The 15794-nt window shown below is 44.1% G+C and overlaps 1 protein-coding gene across 3 annotated transcripts in view; it reads left to right on the top strand.

The window, feature by feature from the left end:
• Positions 1–841: 841 nt before the first annotated feature.
• The window catches only part of LOC109865285 (keratin, type I cytoskeletal 18-A), a 29900-nt gene continuing 14947 nt past the window's right edge, over positions 842–15794 (top strand). For 2 of the 3 annotated variants that reach the window (XM_031799786.1, XM_031799784.1), the window contains exons 1-7: positions 842–1252; positions 1531–1735; positions 7094–7176; positions 8990–9143; positions 11169–11450; positions 14591–14725; positions 15532–15752. In XM_031799786.1, coding sequence (XP_031655646.1) covers positions 1538–1735; positions 7094–7176; positions 8990–9143; positions 11169–11450; positions 14591–14725; positions 15532–15752 — 1073 coding nt within the window. In that variant the 5' untranslated portion in view covers positions 842–1252; positions 1531–1537. Of the gene's footprint in view, positions 1736–7093; positions 7177–8989; positions 9144–11168; positions 11451–14590; positions 14726–15531; positions 15753–15794 lie in introns of all 3 variants that reach the window. The other variant, XM_031799785.1, reaches the window with a different exon arrangement.

Raw genomic sequence — 15794 nt, 5'->3', positions numbered from 1 at the left:
TGTGTTACCTTAACTCACATTCCAAACACCCTGTCAGAGCGGCTTAAACTGGATGTTTTATTGTGCTTTTTCCCATCAGACGTTCACCGGCTTCTTTCGATGCCGCGCCCACACCTTAACTACCTCAACCATACATCTTATATTATTACCTCACCTGACTTAAAGCTCGTATTGTTATGACGTATGTTCTGGTGCCAAAATGTCTAAGATCTTGGTTAGATGAATCGATCATGGGAATAACATCCTCACATTACTTGAGGTAAAGTCCCAAAAAAAGTCAGTGAAAGACTGAAAGAAAGCTTGATGGTTGCCATGACGAATCAACACACATTTGGTAACTCCTATACAAGTAGAACATTGTTGTCAACTTCAAGAGGATGAAAAAGTTGTGTCCTGCGAGAATGTCTGGAAAATGATCTCACTTGCCCCCCCAGACAGACAAACACACACACACACACACACAAAACAGGCCAATGAGAGGGTAGTGGTAGTCAAGGGAGGAATTGAGCAACCCATGTAACACAGCACAAAGTTCAGTGTTTATTACAGGCTGCTGATCTAATGAGTAAGTGGATGGACATTAGTTTCTCATTATTAATTAAAGTGTAGTATTAGTAGATACTAGATATGTTGTTTACACACGTACAAATGTGCAAACAGACACACACATACGCAAACACGCACAAACACAGACACACAAACAGAGAGTGTTGTCGCAGTGTGTGCCTGAACTTTCCCTCCACACAGGGCTCAGTAATCCTGGATCAGAGAACACAAAGGGCCTCAGAGCGCTGGTGATGTAAGCAGCAGTGTGTCCAGCGAGTGAGCGCGTTGCTTTACCCCAGCACTCTCCCCTAGAGCACTGCTGCAGGCTGTGTTTGGGGCGGAAAGAACCTGACCCTGTCATGGCTGACCCCATGACAGCTGACACATAGTTGGTGCGAGAGCGATAGCGAGACTAGCCCTAACCCTACCATTCCTATCTGATCTGTCACAGACAGGGGACCGTCTCTGACCTGGGACCCAGTGGGAAAGTGAAAGTTGTTCGAAGAAGTGGAGAAGAATGTGGTCCAGCTCCGTCTAGGAGGGGAGGATCAGGAGCAGCTCGTTGCCGCGACCAGGGACTACTGAGACTGGTGCTTATTTTACTACTGTCAACACAAGGTGCTGCCTAGCCTGGAGAGAGAGAGAGAGAGAGAGGGGGGAGTGAGAGAGGAGGAGAGAGAGTGAGGGACGCCACGTTGCCTCACAGGTGAGTATTGCTAGGTAAATATTTACCCAGTAAACACCTCATGGGTCCGTAATCTCACCAGTATCGGTAGCAGGCAGGGCGCTGCCTGCCAGGGTTGCAAAGTGTCTAGAAGTGGCTGTGTTGTTGACGTATGCTGAAATTGAAGTGCAAGAGGTTTTGGATGGCATAAGTGTTTACTGTACGTTTGGGTTGACACTCTCCTGAGTTGGCGAGGCTGTAAGTGTTTGATAATACCCCTGAGAGGCGTTTGTGTGTATTTTTTGGTGTACACTGCATAGGAGCATCATGGATTTGCTGCAGGACTCTCGGTGGACCATGCAGGGCCTCAACAGCCGTCTGAAGGGCTTCCTGGAGCAGGTAAACAAGCTGCAAGAGGCAAACTTGTGTCTGGAGGGCCAGATTGCAGACTGGGGTTTGAGGAACGCTCCGCACCCCCAGGAATGGACCCAGCAGGAAAGCACTGTGGACGACCTTCGTTCCCAGGTGAGACTGCCATCTATTACCTTTTTAATTGGTCCAAACATTGAGCCCTGAGGGACCCCAACTCATTAAACAGTCCATTTGTTTGCCAGTGATTATGCTGATGTACTGTAAATGCCTAGATTTGATTGAGCTGGTGTGTTGTGGCCATACAGTAGCTAGTAGGACTGACTTTAGGAACCTAACTTGTGGTGTATATTATCCGTATCATTTTTACCAGAGTAGACCAAAGCCGACAAAATGTCTCTGAAAATAGCTTGCAAAGCATCTTTACTTCAAAGGTGTTTTCTTGCGTGCAGGGTTTTGGCTTTAGATAGATACAGCATTGACTGAACAAACCGGTTTTTAACCATTTTCAATCCTGGCGATGATTACACTTAATAGCAGTCAAATTAAAACTGGCATATGACAACCCAGACAATGTCAACTGTTACAGAGATTGAGAAGTAGTCTCATACTGTATGTCAGGACATTTGGAAACAAGCCATCACTCCATTGTCACACACAAGAATGTGGATCCTTTTATTGCTTTAAAGGCCGTTGCCCTAGAAGACCATTAACACGGGCTGCTGTAATTGTCAGCTCACATGAGCTGATTGGAGGTTTTGCAACCACTCCTTGATTTATGGTCTCTGAATGTGAATGGAGACAAAGGCGAAGAAAGCACCATGATCTGACCTATTAGTATTGAAGCCAACGGGAGGGTTGACTTTTATGCCCAATTTCACTTTCAGTGAGAGTGTTGCATAAAATATGAGCGATTGCCACTCCATTGATCATCATAAAGATCCTTCATGCATAGCTGCACTGATACGATATCTGCAGGCATTACCATGTGAGAACATGTCATCTACAAATGTACAAACACTACCGGTCAAAAGTTTTACAACACCTACTCATTCAAGGGTTTTTCTTTACTTTTACAGTTTTCTACATTCTAGAATAATAGTGAAGACATCAAAACTATGAAATAACACACATGGAATCATGTAGCAACCAAAAAAGTGTTAAACGAATCAAAATACATTTTATATTTGAGATTCTTCAAATAGCCACCCTTTTGCCTTGATGACAGCTTTGCACACTCTTTTGCATTTCTCTCAACCAGCTTCATGAGGTAGTCACCTGGAATGCATTTGAATGAACAGGTGTTCCTTGTTAGAAGTTCATTTGTGGAATTGTGACAATGTAGGGTTGGTATACAGAAGATAGCCCTATTTGGTAAAATACCAAGTCCATATTATGGCAAGAACAGCTCAAATAAGCAAAGAGAAATGACAGTCCATCATTACTTTAAGACATGAAGGTCAGTCAATACGGAAAGGAAAACCTAGAGTTACCTCTGCTGCAGAGGATAGGTTCAGTTGAGTTACCAGCCTCAGAAATTGCAGCCCAAATAATTGCTTCACAGAGTTCAAGTAACAGACACATCTCATCATCAACTGTTCAGAGGAGACTGTATGAATCAGGCATTTGTGGTTGAATTTCTGCAAAGAATCCACTACTAAAGGACACCAATAAGAAGAAGATACTTGCTTGGGCCAAGAAACACGAGCAATGGACATTAGACCGGTGGAAATATGTCCTTTGGTCTGGAGTCCAAATTGGAGATTTTTGGTTCAAATCGCTGTGTCTTTGTGAGATGCGGTATGGGTGAACAGATGATCTCCGCATGCGTATTTTCCACCGTAAAGCATGGAGTTATGGTGTGTGGGTGCTTTGCTGGTGACACTGTCTGTGATTTATTTAGAATTCAAGGCACACTTAACCAGCATGGCTACCACAGCATTCTGCAGCGATATGCCATCCCATGTGGTTTGGGTTTAGTGGGACTATCATTTGTTTTTCCACTGAACAATGACCCAACACACCTCCAGGCTGTGTAAGAACTATTTTACCAAGAAGGAGAGTGATGGAGTGCTGCATCAGATGACCTGGCCTCCACAATCCCCTGACCTCAACCCAATTGAGATGGTTTGGGATGAGTCGGATCACAGAGTGAAGGAAAAGCAGCCAACAAGTGCTCAGCATACAGTGGGGAAAAAAGTATTTAGTCAGCCACCAATTGTGCAAGTTCTCCTACTTAAAAAGATGAGAGAGGCCTGTAATTTTCATCATAGGTACAATTCTATGACAGACAAAATGAGAAAAAAAATCCAGAAAATCACATTGTAGGATTTTTAATGAATTTATTTGCAAATTATGGTGGAAAATAAGTATTTGGTCACCTACAAACAAGCAAGATTTCTGGCTCTCACATACCTGTAACTTCTTCTTTAAGAGGCTCCTCTGTCCTCCACTCATTACCTGTATTAATGGCACCTGTTTGAACTTGTTATCATTTTAAAAGACACCTGTCCACAACCTCAAACAGTCACACTCCAAACTCCACTATGGCCAAGACCAAAGAGCTGTCAAATGACACCAGAAACAAAATTGTAGACCTGCACCAGGCTGGGAAGACTGAATCTGCAATAGGTAAGCAGCTTGGTTTGAATAAATCAACTGTGGGAGCAATTATTAGGAAATGGAAGACATACAAGACCACTGATGATCTCCCTCAACCTGGGGCTCCACGCAAGATCTCACCCCGTGGGGTCAAAATGATCACAAGAACGGTGAGCAAAAATTCCAGAACCACACGGGGGGACCTAGTGAATGACCTGCAGAGAGCTGGGACCAAAGTAACAAAGCCTACCATCAATAACACACTACGCCGCCAGGGACTCAAATCCTGCAGTGCCAGACGTGTCCCCCTGCTTAAGCCAGTACATGTCCAGGCCCGTCTGAAGTTTGCTAGAGAGCATTTGGATGATCCAGAAGAAGATTGGGAGAATGTCATATGGTCAGATGAAACCAAAATATAACTTTTTGGTAAAAACTCTACTTGTCGTGTTTGGAGGACAAAGAATGCTGAGTTGCATCCAAACCATACCTACTGTGAAGCATGGGGGTGGAAACATCATGCTTTGGGGCTGTTTTTCTGCAAAGGGACCAGGACGACTGATCCGTGTAAAGGAAAGAATGAATGGGGCCATGTATCGTGAGATTTTGAGTGAAAACCTCCTTCCATCAGCAAGGGCATTGAAGATGAAACGTGGCTGGGTCTTTCAGCATGACAATGATCCCAAACACACCGCCCGGGCAACGAAGGAGTGGCTTCGTAAAGAAGCATTTCAAGGTCCTGGAGTGGCCTAGCCAGTCTCCAGATCTCAACCCCATAGAACATCTTTGGAGGGAGTTGAAAGTCGGTGTTGCCCAGCAACAGCCCCAAAACATCACTGCTCTAGAAGAGATCTGCATGGAGGAATGGGCCAAAATACCAGCACCAGTGTGTGAAAACCTTGTGAAGATTTACAGAAAACATTTGACCTCTGTCATTGCCAACAAAGGGTATATAACAAAGTATTGAGATAAACTTTTGTTATTGACAAAATACTTATTTTCCACCAAAATTTGCAAATAAATTCATTAAAAATCCTACAATCTCATTTTGTCTGTCATAGTTGAAGTGTACCTATGATGAAAATTACAGGCCTCTCTCATCTTTTTAAGTGGGAGAACTTGCACAATTGGTGGCTGACTAAATACTTTTTTGCCCCACTGTATTTGGGAACTCCTTCTAGACTGTTGGAAAAGCATTCCAGGTGAAGCTGGTTGAGAGAATGGCAAGAGTGTGCAAAGCTGTCATCAATGCAAAGAGTGGCTATTTGAATAATCTCAAGTATAAAATATATTTTGATTTAACACCTTTTTGGTTACTACATGATTCCGTATGTATTATTTCATCATTTTGATGTCTTATTCTACAATGTAGAAAATAGTCACAATAAAGAAAAACCCTTGAATGAGTAGGTGTTCTAAAACTTGACCGGTAGTGTATGTATGACATTTCCTCACACTTTCGCCTGGACTAATACCTGGAATATTGATTTCTGTGGAACCCAGGACTCCCTGGAAAACAGTGGCAATTGTTACTGAGTGGACTATCCTGGTTAAATAAATCAAATCAAATGAAAAATGTATGACTTGACATACGCATAACTGATATCATTCTTCAAATCTTCCTTTGACATGAATTCATGATTTATAGTAACAAATGACTTTGTTATGTGCATCTTCCTCAAGGCCGGTTTCAGTCCTAGACTAGTGTTGTTGTTGTGGGTTTAGGTTTTAAGACCTGGCGCCACCCTCGTTCTATTTAGAAGCGTTGAATGACGAGCCATAATAAGGAATACTGATACCCCTTGTAAATAGCCACATTATCATTACTCACTGTGTATTTATTTCCTGTGTTATTGTTTGTCTATTTTTCTCTCTGCATTGTTGGGAAGGGCCTGTAAAGTAAGAATTTCACTGGTAGTCTACACCTGTTGTTTACGAAACATGCGACAAATACAATTTGATGTGATTTCATTTTAAATCAATCCGTTAATGTTGGAGAAGTGCCCTGTCGGACGAAAACAAGCCGCTAATGTCTGGTTTGTACTCTCTCAGGGCTATGAATCAACACAGTCAGAGATGAATAACTGGCAGAGCTAAGATAATGGAACGGGTAAATGCAATGAAAATATGATCATAACCTTTGAGGCGGTTGTTGTGAGCAAAAGCACAACCCAATGAAGTCCAAGTTATTCCTGACTTTCTTCCTTCAGAATGGGTGTGTTGGCCTTGAGTAAGCATTGTGCTATTGTGATTGGCAATGGACGAGTCAACATTGAAAACTGTTTGCTCAAAATGGCCCTAGGTTGTACAGCAAGTGTTTCAATATCAAAGATGCAAGGGATTTTGGATAACATGAGTTAAAGTTTCATGTGCTCGTATTGCAGTTTAACGCCAAACATTTATGGTTTTATGAGGTCAAGTACTAGAATCCCTGTGAGAGGTTCTTCGGCTTGAATAATACCTGTGCCACATCTGCTTCAGGCCTTGTCTTAATGAACCCGAATCGTGGAACGTCATCATGTAATAAATCTGACTCACTGAGCTGGTGGCAATCTGGCACGCATGAACAGGCAGAATATTATTGCGCAGTCGGTTTCAATGAATGTGAAGTGGCTCAACCTCAAGTGATCTTATTCTCACAGAATAATGAGCAATTCCAACTGACTTGTCTAAATTTATTGAAGGGATACTTTTGGGGAGGGGGGGGTAATGTGAACTTCCAGTGTACTGAGGTGTGTTCGTATGTGATGTCACGTTTCATTGTGTTTTCCTAACTATTGGACCGATAACGTTACATGGATCAACAAGATTGAACACATTCTGAAATCGATCGTGTTTTACACGCTTCTCGTCGCATCTTATTCCCTTCCTTGTTATTTTTGTCTTGTGTGTGTTGACTGTGTTTTGGTTCTGTAGGTTGGTAAGCTGCTGATGGAGAATGCAGAGCTGGTCCTGCAGTCTGACCACATGATGTCCAGGGCTTCTACCATCCAGGCCAGGTCAGTAGTGTTTGGGACATTCTAGGTCAAGGCCTAGAATACTATACTAATACAGTATCACATACACCCTCATAGTATTTATTATCATCATATCTAAAGAAAACAATGCTATACCATAGCAGTTCTGGAAAAATCCATCAAATCCTACTCCTACCAATTTCAGTCTATAACACTTTAAATGCACCTCTTGAATAACAATCAGATATTTCATTTTCCCCTGCAGCGATACTTTATAATCACTTCTCTACTGTAGCAGCAGTGCAGCCCGCACTTTGTTGTAACTCGGCTAGTTCCCACTCCTGCTCAACAACCTGCATACAAATCGCAGCCCGGCTGTGTTGTGCCTGGTCAGCACTTTCCCCATCGGTATTGATGCAGAGTGACACACCAGCCCCTCTGCTACTGCCAAGAGAGCTGTGTGCCAAATGGCACCCTAATTCTTATTTAGAGCACCACTTTTGACCAGGGTGCCCATTGAGTGTGGTCAAAAGTAGTGCACTGAATGGGGAATAGGGTGTCATTTGGGATGCAGACGGATATCCATTAACCCCTGAAGGGCAAGGGAGGGCAACAGCATGCAGACAGCTATGAGCTATGAATACACACCTCTATTTATATATGGTGTCCTGCTGGCCTTACCTGGGCCACTGTCACGATGTTGTCTGCAACTCTGTGTCACAAGGTTTATATTGTGTTTCAAATATATATATGTATTACTTGTGTACTTGTTGACATTTTACTGCATCATTAGGCGCTAGTAACATAAGCATTTCACAGCACCCGCTATAACACCTGCTAAACCGTTGTACGTGACCAATACATTTTGATTTGATGTCCGTGACTGTGACTTTAGCATGCTGGGAAGTGAGGACTATTGCAACTACTGAAGGAGTGTTGGAAGATTTTTTTTGTACTGTACGATAAGGTCTTTTACATGATTATGTCAGAGCTGGTGAAGGGTCACTAAAACACATGGGAGCAGAGATTGCAGTGTGCAGTCTATTTACCTTTACCTGAAAACACTTGTATATCTTAAAACATCTTACTGCAGTGGGGTCATCATCGGGGTCACACAGAGTGATTCTTGGCAGTCTTAAACAAATCTACTTTGAAACAAAAGTACACATCTCACACACATGGTTATGGGCTTAAAAACAGAAGACACCTGTACCATGTCGGATATAGAGTTTGCATCCCACTGTTACACTTTATATACAGTACACCACAGAAGACTGAAGTATAACAAAACCGTTTGACATAGAAACACCATAGTTCCGTCATAAATAAATACAAACATCTTTGTTAATTATGAAATTATGAAAAATATGAATAACATTCCACCCGTGAGGCCGACGAGGGTGTTTTTAGTCACTGACTGCAGGAAAGGGCTATGCACCTGCTTAGATACAATGGATGTGTGGCTGTAACGTTTCCCATATACTGTGTCACGGTGTTTACCTACATGCACAGTCTGTGTAGCTGTTTCACCACCCATGTAGGGTACCCTGGCTAGTTGAACCAGAGTCGGGTACATTCAGTAGCCTTACGTTGAAAAACATTTCCCTATGTAACCACCTCTTGGTAAAGTATAGGCCTATAGCTGCTTTGCAAAGACCACTGTGGTCAAGGCTAAATACAAGTCAATATCACCGACTGAAACATGGAAACAGGGACTACCTGTCCAGTAAGAAACAACAACAACAACAACAACAAAAATGTGTTCTTTGATTATTTTTTTTATTTTTTTCCATTGAGTGCTCTGATGAACACAACCCAGTTGATATGATGAGATGTGTCGTGTGTCCTGTCATAGATGTGAGGCGGAAGAGAGGCGGACCAAATGTCTGGAGCAACAGGTGGCTCTGCTGAGGGAGAACCAGATGAGGGTGGAGCAAACCAACGTGCAGCTGGAGGCGGAGCTACACCACTCCATGACAGAGCTGCAGGACATGCACCAGGACTATGTGGTACGGTCTTGTGCCAGTGTCCGTGTGCATGTTGCAAGGGTCTGTACGGTTGCGGACAGCTGCTTTTGTTCAGTAAAGACATCCGTAAAAAAAAGGTTGAATAAATACTGTAACATTTGTTTGTAAGATAACTTTAGGCTATTTACTGTAAAATTAATATTGAATTGTGTTTGGTTGCATCAAAAATATCAACATTTAAAGGAGATGCATCTACTGCTTGTATAGTTCCATCTGAGCCACTGGCTTAATCCCATTCTTCAACTTGTATTTGTGGTTGAGTTGGAGACATGAATCCAACACATCATTTGTTAACATGTCGACAGGTTAATAGGCTATTGATTGTATTTAGTATACAACCAAATATCAACATTTGAAGGAGATTTATCTCTTGCTTGGATAGTTCCAGCTGTGCCACTGACTTTAATTCCAGTTTATCTCCAAATTAACAATTGATATGTTGATGAAACGTCTGCATCTCAACCAAAAATCGAAGTTAAAGAATAGGACTGATTCAAAACAAACTTTGATGAATGGGCATTTCAAGTTTGTTTTGATTCGGTCCAATTCTTTAACTTCGATTTCTGTTTGAGATGCAGACGTGAATCCAACATATCAATGATTAATTTGTAGACAAAAAGGAGAAAAAAAATAAGACTAAGTCAGTGGCACAGATGAAACTATCCAAGCAGAAGGTACATCTCCTTCAAATGTTGATATTTGGTTGCATTGACAACCAAAAACATTCCAATATCACTAAATATCATTACAATTGAAATCAACCAGAACTTGAAGCCATTGGCCTATTTCATTGTTTATTTTTCCAGTTCTGGGTTGAATTGAAATAATAATAATTTTTTTCTGATACTGGATATAACGTTGAAGATCTGACATTGTTTTAAAGTTACAAATTGAACATGTTGTACAAGGTTTGTCTCTGTTGAAATTTGGTTACCATGATTACATAATCCTGTGGTTAAAGTTTCACCCTCAAAACAACAGTTTACGTTGATGACTTTTTTCAAATCCAATGTATTTCCGATGTAGATTCCACTTCACAATACATCAAAAAATGATTGAAACAACGTTGATTCAACCAGTTTGTGCCCAGTGGGAAGTGACTCTGGTAGGGGTTATCCAACTCTACGTCCTGTTCCAATTAGGAGGAAATTCATTTACTTTTTACTGATCAGCATCCAGTGTGTTTGTACAGTATATTCCACCTTCTTTTTTGAATGTTTATGTGCAGAGGGGAGAGAAAGGGGAGACAAGAGAGGGAGAAAGAGAGAGAGACAGAAGAGAGGTGAGACGAGACAGAGAGAGAAAGGGAGGGAGAGAGGGAGGGCAAGGGAGGGCAAGGGAGGGAGAGAGAGAGAGAGAGAGAGGGGGAGAGGGAGAAGCAAGCTACTGTAAAGAAAGAGCAGCGTCTCAGAACACCTTCTCCTTATTATCCCATTAACCAGACACCTCCCCTATTGACCTCAGTGGAAAGGCTTGTTAGGTTTCACACCATCCTTTCCCTTTCAATGCTTCCCTATCATCCTCCCACCCTTCTCTCTCTCTCTTTCTCTTTTACTAACCCTTTTTATTCCTGCTGACTAATACTCCCCTTCCCTTCCTCCACTCAGGTCTTTACGTGATCCAGCTACTCTCTCCCACACACACACGCACACGCACACGCACACACACACACACACACACACACACACACACACACACACACACACACACACACACACACACACACACACACACACACACACACACACACACTGTCCCAGACTCACAGGCTCAATAACAGACTCCCTCCCCTGCATTGCGTGTGTCTGATCGCACACTGTTCTCTCTCTCTCTCTTGCTCTCTTCCTCTGCCCTCGTTCTCTCTCTGTTCCCTTTTCTCCTTCATTCTCAGGATCCATCGCCTCTCGCTGTCACACACACACACTTGTATACTCTCTTACATTCATATATCTCCCTGTCTCTCTCTACCTCTTCTCTCTACCTCTCACTGGTTGGCTCATTGTGCAGGCAGCCCGTGCTCTGCAGCAGCAGCGGGCCGACTCTCGTGATGCGCTGCTAGTGACGGCCACAGCGTGGGAGGAGGATGGCACAGGGATGGAGCTCTCCCAGCTCCTCGACCGAATCGGGACGCAGTGCGACCGCCTCAGCCTCACCGGCCTAAGTCGAGTCCCAGATGACCAACACCCCGGCCTGGCCGCCGGCCCAAATCAAGCTCCATGCTCCGCTGCCGGGCCGAGCCGTTTTGGAGCCACACTCAGGCCCCGAGCCCATGGAGGGTCTCTCCCACAGGTACGCAGTGTCCCCACTGCCTTCGTCCCTCCGCATCTCTTCAGTTCCTTCCATCCATCCATCCCTCTCTCTGTCTTTCCTTTCATCCTCCCCTGGCTCCCTGCCACCTAGTCACACCCTGACCATAGCTCACCTCGGCTGTTTCCAGGCAACGCAGTGACATGTGGTAAGATAAGAGGAGTTGGTTTAATTTTGATTTGTTGTACTGAATTAGGGGTCGTAGCTCTGAGGTGGTCTGAGGTCCGAGATGGGTTGTTCACCTCTCTCTCTCTCCTTCTCTTTCTCTCTCCTTCCCTCTTCATCCTCATCACACACCACTCCACATACAGAAAGGTACCCGTGGACAATCCATTACCTCCGAAGAAGAAGAAGAGATCCACTTTTACTGCGACATTGAAACGCTGCTCCAAACAACCTCTTTAGATCTCGATACGTCGTAAACCACAACCGCAGCATTGTAACAGCACCACTTGTAACGGACCTCTCTGATCTGTTTACTGCTAAGTCCTTATAAGGCATCAGCTGAGGACAGTAATCTTTTCAGTCTTTGAAATAGGAGCATTTGGATTTCAGTTGAAAAGGAGAACTTGCAATTGGCACAGCTGTTGTTTTTGACATCACATCGGATGGGTGACAGTATTACAGGCTTTGAAATATTAGCATTTTGATTTCAGGGAATATGATATGTTTAGCAAATGGGCTATAGCTTCCTCTCATAGCTGTGTTGTTTTCAACAATAACGCAGCCCATCTAGTCAGTTTTGCTTATTGCCCATGAGATGATATTTCAGCTCCTATTTCAGGTTTTGAAATAGGAGCATTTCAGTTTCAATTGAATATGGGGAATGGAATGAGTCACTCATCATGGCTGTCTTGTTTCCGTCTGGTCAGTTTTACCATCTGGCTGCATCCCAATTGGCACCTTATTCCTTGGTTAGTGCACTACTTTTGACCAGGGCCCATAGGGCTCCCATAGGGCTCTGGTCTAAAGTAGTGCAATTTTTAGGGAATAGGGATCCATTTGGGATGCAGCCAGTGACTTTGATGTAACAGGCGTGATGAAGTACCTTGGCCCATGGCTGCAGGCAGGCAGCGACTGGTACTTCACCAGCGTCTGCTCTACAGAATGACTTTGTTTGTTGCCCTCCTAGTTAGAGCCCCCTTGTGTCAGAGTGGACTGGAGTCTGGAGTGGAATACAGCCCTGTTACAGCCTGGTTCCAGATCTGTCGGCGAAGCAGAGTTGGCTGAAGCACATACAGTGCATTCGGAAAGTATTCAGACCCCTTGACTTTTTCCACATTTTGTTACATTACAGCCTTATTCTAAATTAGATTAAAAAAATTCCCCTTATCAATCTACACACAATACCCCATAATGACAAAGTAAAACGGGTTTTTAGAAAATGTTGCAAATGTATTAAAAATAAAAACAGAAATACCTTATTTAAATAAGTATTCAGACCCTTTGCTATGGGACTTGAAATTGAGCTCAGGTGCATCCTGTTTCCATTGACAATCCTTGAGATGTTTCTACAACTTGATTGGAGTCCAACTGTGGTAAATTCAATTGATTGGACATGATTTGAAAAGGCACATATCTGTCTGTATAAGGTCCCACATTTGACAGTGCATGTCAGAGCAAAAACCAAACAATGAGGTCGAAAGAATTGTCCGTAGAGCTCCGAGACAGGATTGTGTCGAGGCATAGATCTGGGGAAGCCAGTCCTCAGTAAAAGGCACATGAAAGCCCGCTTGGAGTTTGCCAAAAGATACCTAAAGGACTCTCAGACCATGAAACCAAGATTGAACTCTTTGGCCTGAATGCCAAGCATCATGTCTTACATCCCTACAGTGAAGCATGGTGGTGGCAGCGTCATGTTGTAGGTATGTTTTTCAGCGGCAGGGACTGGGAGACTAGTCAGGACCGAGGGAAAGATGAACAGAGCAAAGTACAGAGATATCCTTGATGAAAACCTACTCCAGAGTGCTCAGGACCTCAAACTGGGGTGAAGGTTCACCTTCCAACAAGACAACAACCCTAAGCACACAGCCAAGACAATAGAGTGGCTTCGGGATAAGTCTCTGAATGTCCTTGAGTGGCCCAGCCAGAGCCTGAACTTGAACCCGATTGAACATTTCTGGAGAGACCTGAAAATAGCTGTGCAGCGACGCTCCCCATCCAACCTGACAGAGCTTGAGAGGATCTGCAGAGAAAAATGGGAGAAACTCCCCAAATACAGGTGTGTCAAGCTTGTAGCGTCATACCCAAGAAGGCTCAAGGTAATAACCGAAGGTGCTTCAACAAAGTACTCAGTAAAGGGTCTGAATACTTAGGTAAATGTCCTATTTTCAAAATTTCTAAGTCTAAAAAAACTGTTTTTGCTTTCTCATCATGGGGTATCGTGTGAAGATTGACGAGGATATTTTTTTGAATCTATTTTAGAATAGGGCCTGAGTGGGGATCTGAATACTTCCCGAATGCACTGTACATACTCTGTATGGGACGAGGCTAACTAGCTATTATGTTATCCATCTTACTGTAAAATGACTGGTTAAGGTTAACATTTACAATAATTGCCCCTAATATGTTCTTGTTTATTTGGTAATTACAGAGTAATATTATGATGTCCACAGGTTAGAGGAATCCATTGAGCACAAGTGTCAGTTTCATGTTTAACTAACAAACTTGATTCAACGTGTTTGTGCCCTGTGGGAATCTGTGGGGAAAATGATTACAGGTAGATTTATAAAGGTGTGAAGCATATTTACAATGTTTCATCAAGTTTAAGTCATGGTTTAGAGTTGTTTTACTTTGTGTACCTGCACAGAGTCCTCTGGCTCTGTGCCAATGTGTGAGGGTGCCAGTTTTTATGGGTGTGTGAGGGTACCAGTTTTTATGAGTGTGTGCAGGTGCCAATTTGTATGAGTGTGTGTGTGTGTGTGTGTGTGTGTCCCTGAGTTCCATGTGAACTGTTCCTGTTTGTATGTGTGTCAGCATCTATCTCCATCAGAACTTTATTTTCGTGTACGTCCATGTGAATGATGTGTGTGTGTGTGTGGGTAGGTGCGTGCATGCGTACTTCCGTGCGCACGTGTAGGTGTATGTGTGTGTGTTATATGACCTCTTTCTCTCTCCCCCAGCTCAATGCAGAAGAGGCAGCATGGGCCCAGGTGAACCTCGGAGGGACTGCCCTCAGGGAGGCGCGGGCAGAGCTGGCCGAGGCCAGGAAACAGTGGCACTGCCTGCAGGTGGAGATCGAGTCCCTACATGCTCTGGTGAGCGCGCACACACACACACACACACACACACACACACACACACACACACACACACACACACACACACAGACACACACACACCACCATAAGCTTAGCATTGCGGCAGACAAACACCCATGGATCAGTAGAGTGGATCAGTAGAGTATGGAGAACATTCATCTTGATTGATTCTGAAAGCACTATTGGGGATTCTTTCACTCTTATACTCTTGCCTCTTCCCCCTCGACCCCGGCCCCTCTCTCTATCTCTTCTGTTCCACCTTCTGTGTCATCCTCTCATCACATTTTTTTCCCTATCCACCCTCTCCTCTATCATATTCCCTCTTTCCCCTCTACACTGTCCTCCCTCTCCATCGCTGTGCTCCACCTTCTCCATCCCCTCTCTGCTCTCTCTCCCCTCTCCATTTTTAAAATTATTTAATCTCTCTGATCCTGCTATTTCCCCTCTCTCCTCTCCCCTCTCTCCTCCATCTCCTCTATCTACTCCATTTCCTCTCTCCTCCATCTCCTCTCCCCTCTCTCCTCCATCTCCATCTCCTCTCTATTCTCACCTCTCTCCTCTCTTCTTTCTCCTCTACCCTTTCCTCCATCTCCTCTCCCCTCTCTCCTCCATCTCCCCTCCATCTCCTCTCCACTCTCTCCATCTCCTCTACCCTCTCTCCTCTATCCCCTCTTCCCTCTCCCCTCTCACCTCCTCCTCTATCTCCTCTGTCCTCTCTCTCCCTTTTCATCTGCTCTCTCTGTCCCACATCATTTTCTCCTGTCCACCCTCTCTCCTCTCTCCCCCGTCCTTCCTTTCCCCAGGAGAAAGGTCTGGAGAGTTCCCTCCACCACACCCAGCGTCAGTACTCCAGCCAACTGCAGGGCCTGTCCCAGGTCATCCAAGGTCTGGAGGGCGAACTGGAGCAGGTGAGGGGCGGCCTGGCCACGCAGCGAGAGCGCCACGGCCAGCTGCTCAATACCAAGATGAGGCTGGAGAAAGAGATTGCCACCTACAGGCGCCTGCTGGAGCGTGAGGAGGGCAGGTGAGGAGGCTAACGGTCACAGACAGGGGCTATATGGGCCCT

The sequence above is a fragment of the Oncorhynchus kisutch genome, linkage group LG20, assembly GCF_002021735.2.
Source record: "Oncorhynchus kisutch isolate 150728-3 linkage group LG20, Okis_V2, whole genome shotgun sequence".
NCBI lineage: Eukaryota > Metazoa > Chordata > Actinopteri > Salmoniformes > Salmonidae > Oncorhynchus > Oncorhynchus kisutch.
The sequence above is the reverse complement of the archived record's forward strand: the minus strand, read 5'-3'. Positions and strand labels throughout refer to the sequence as shown.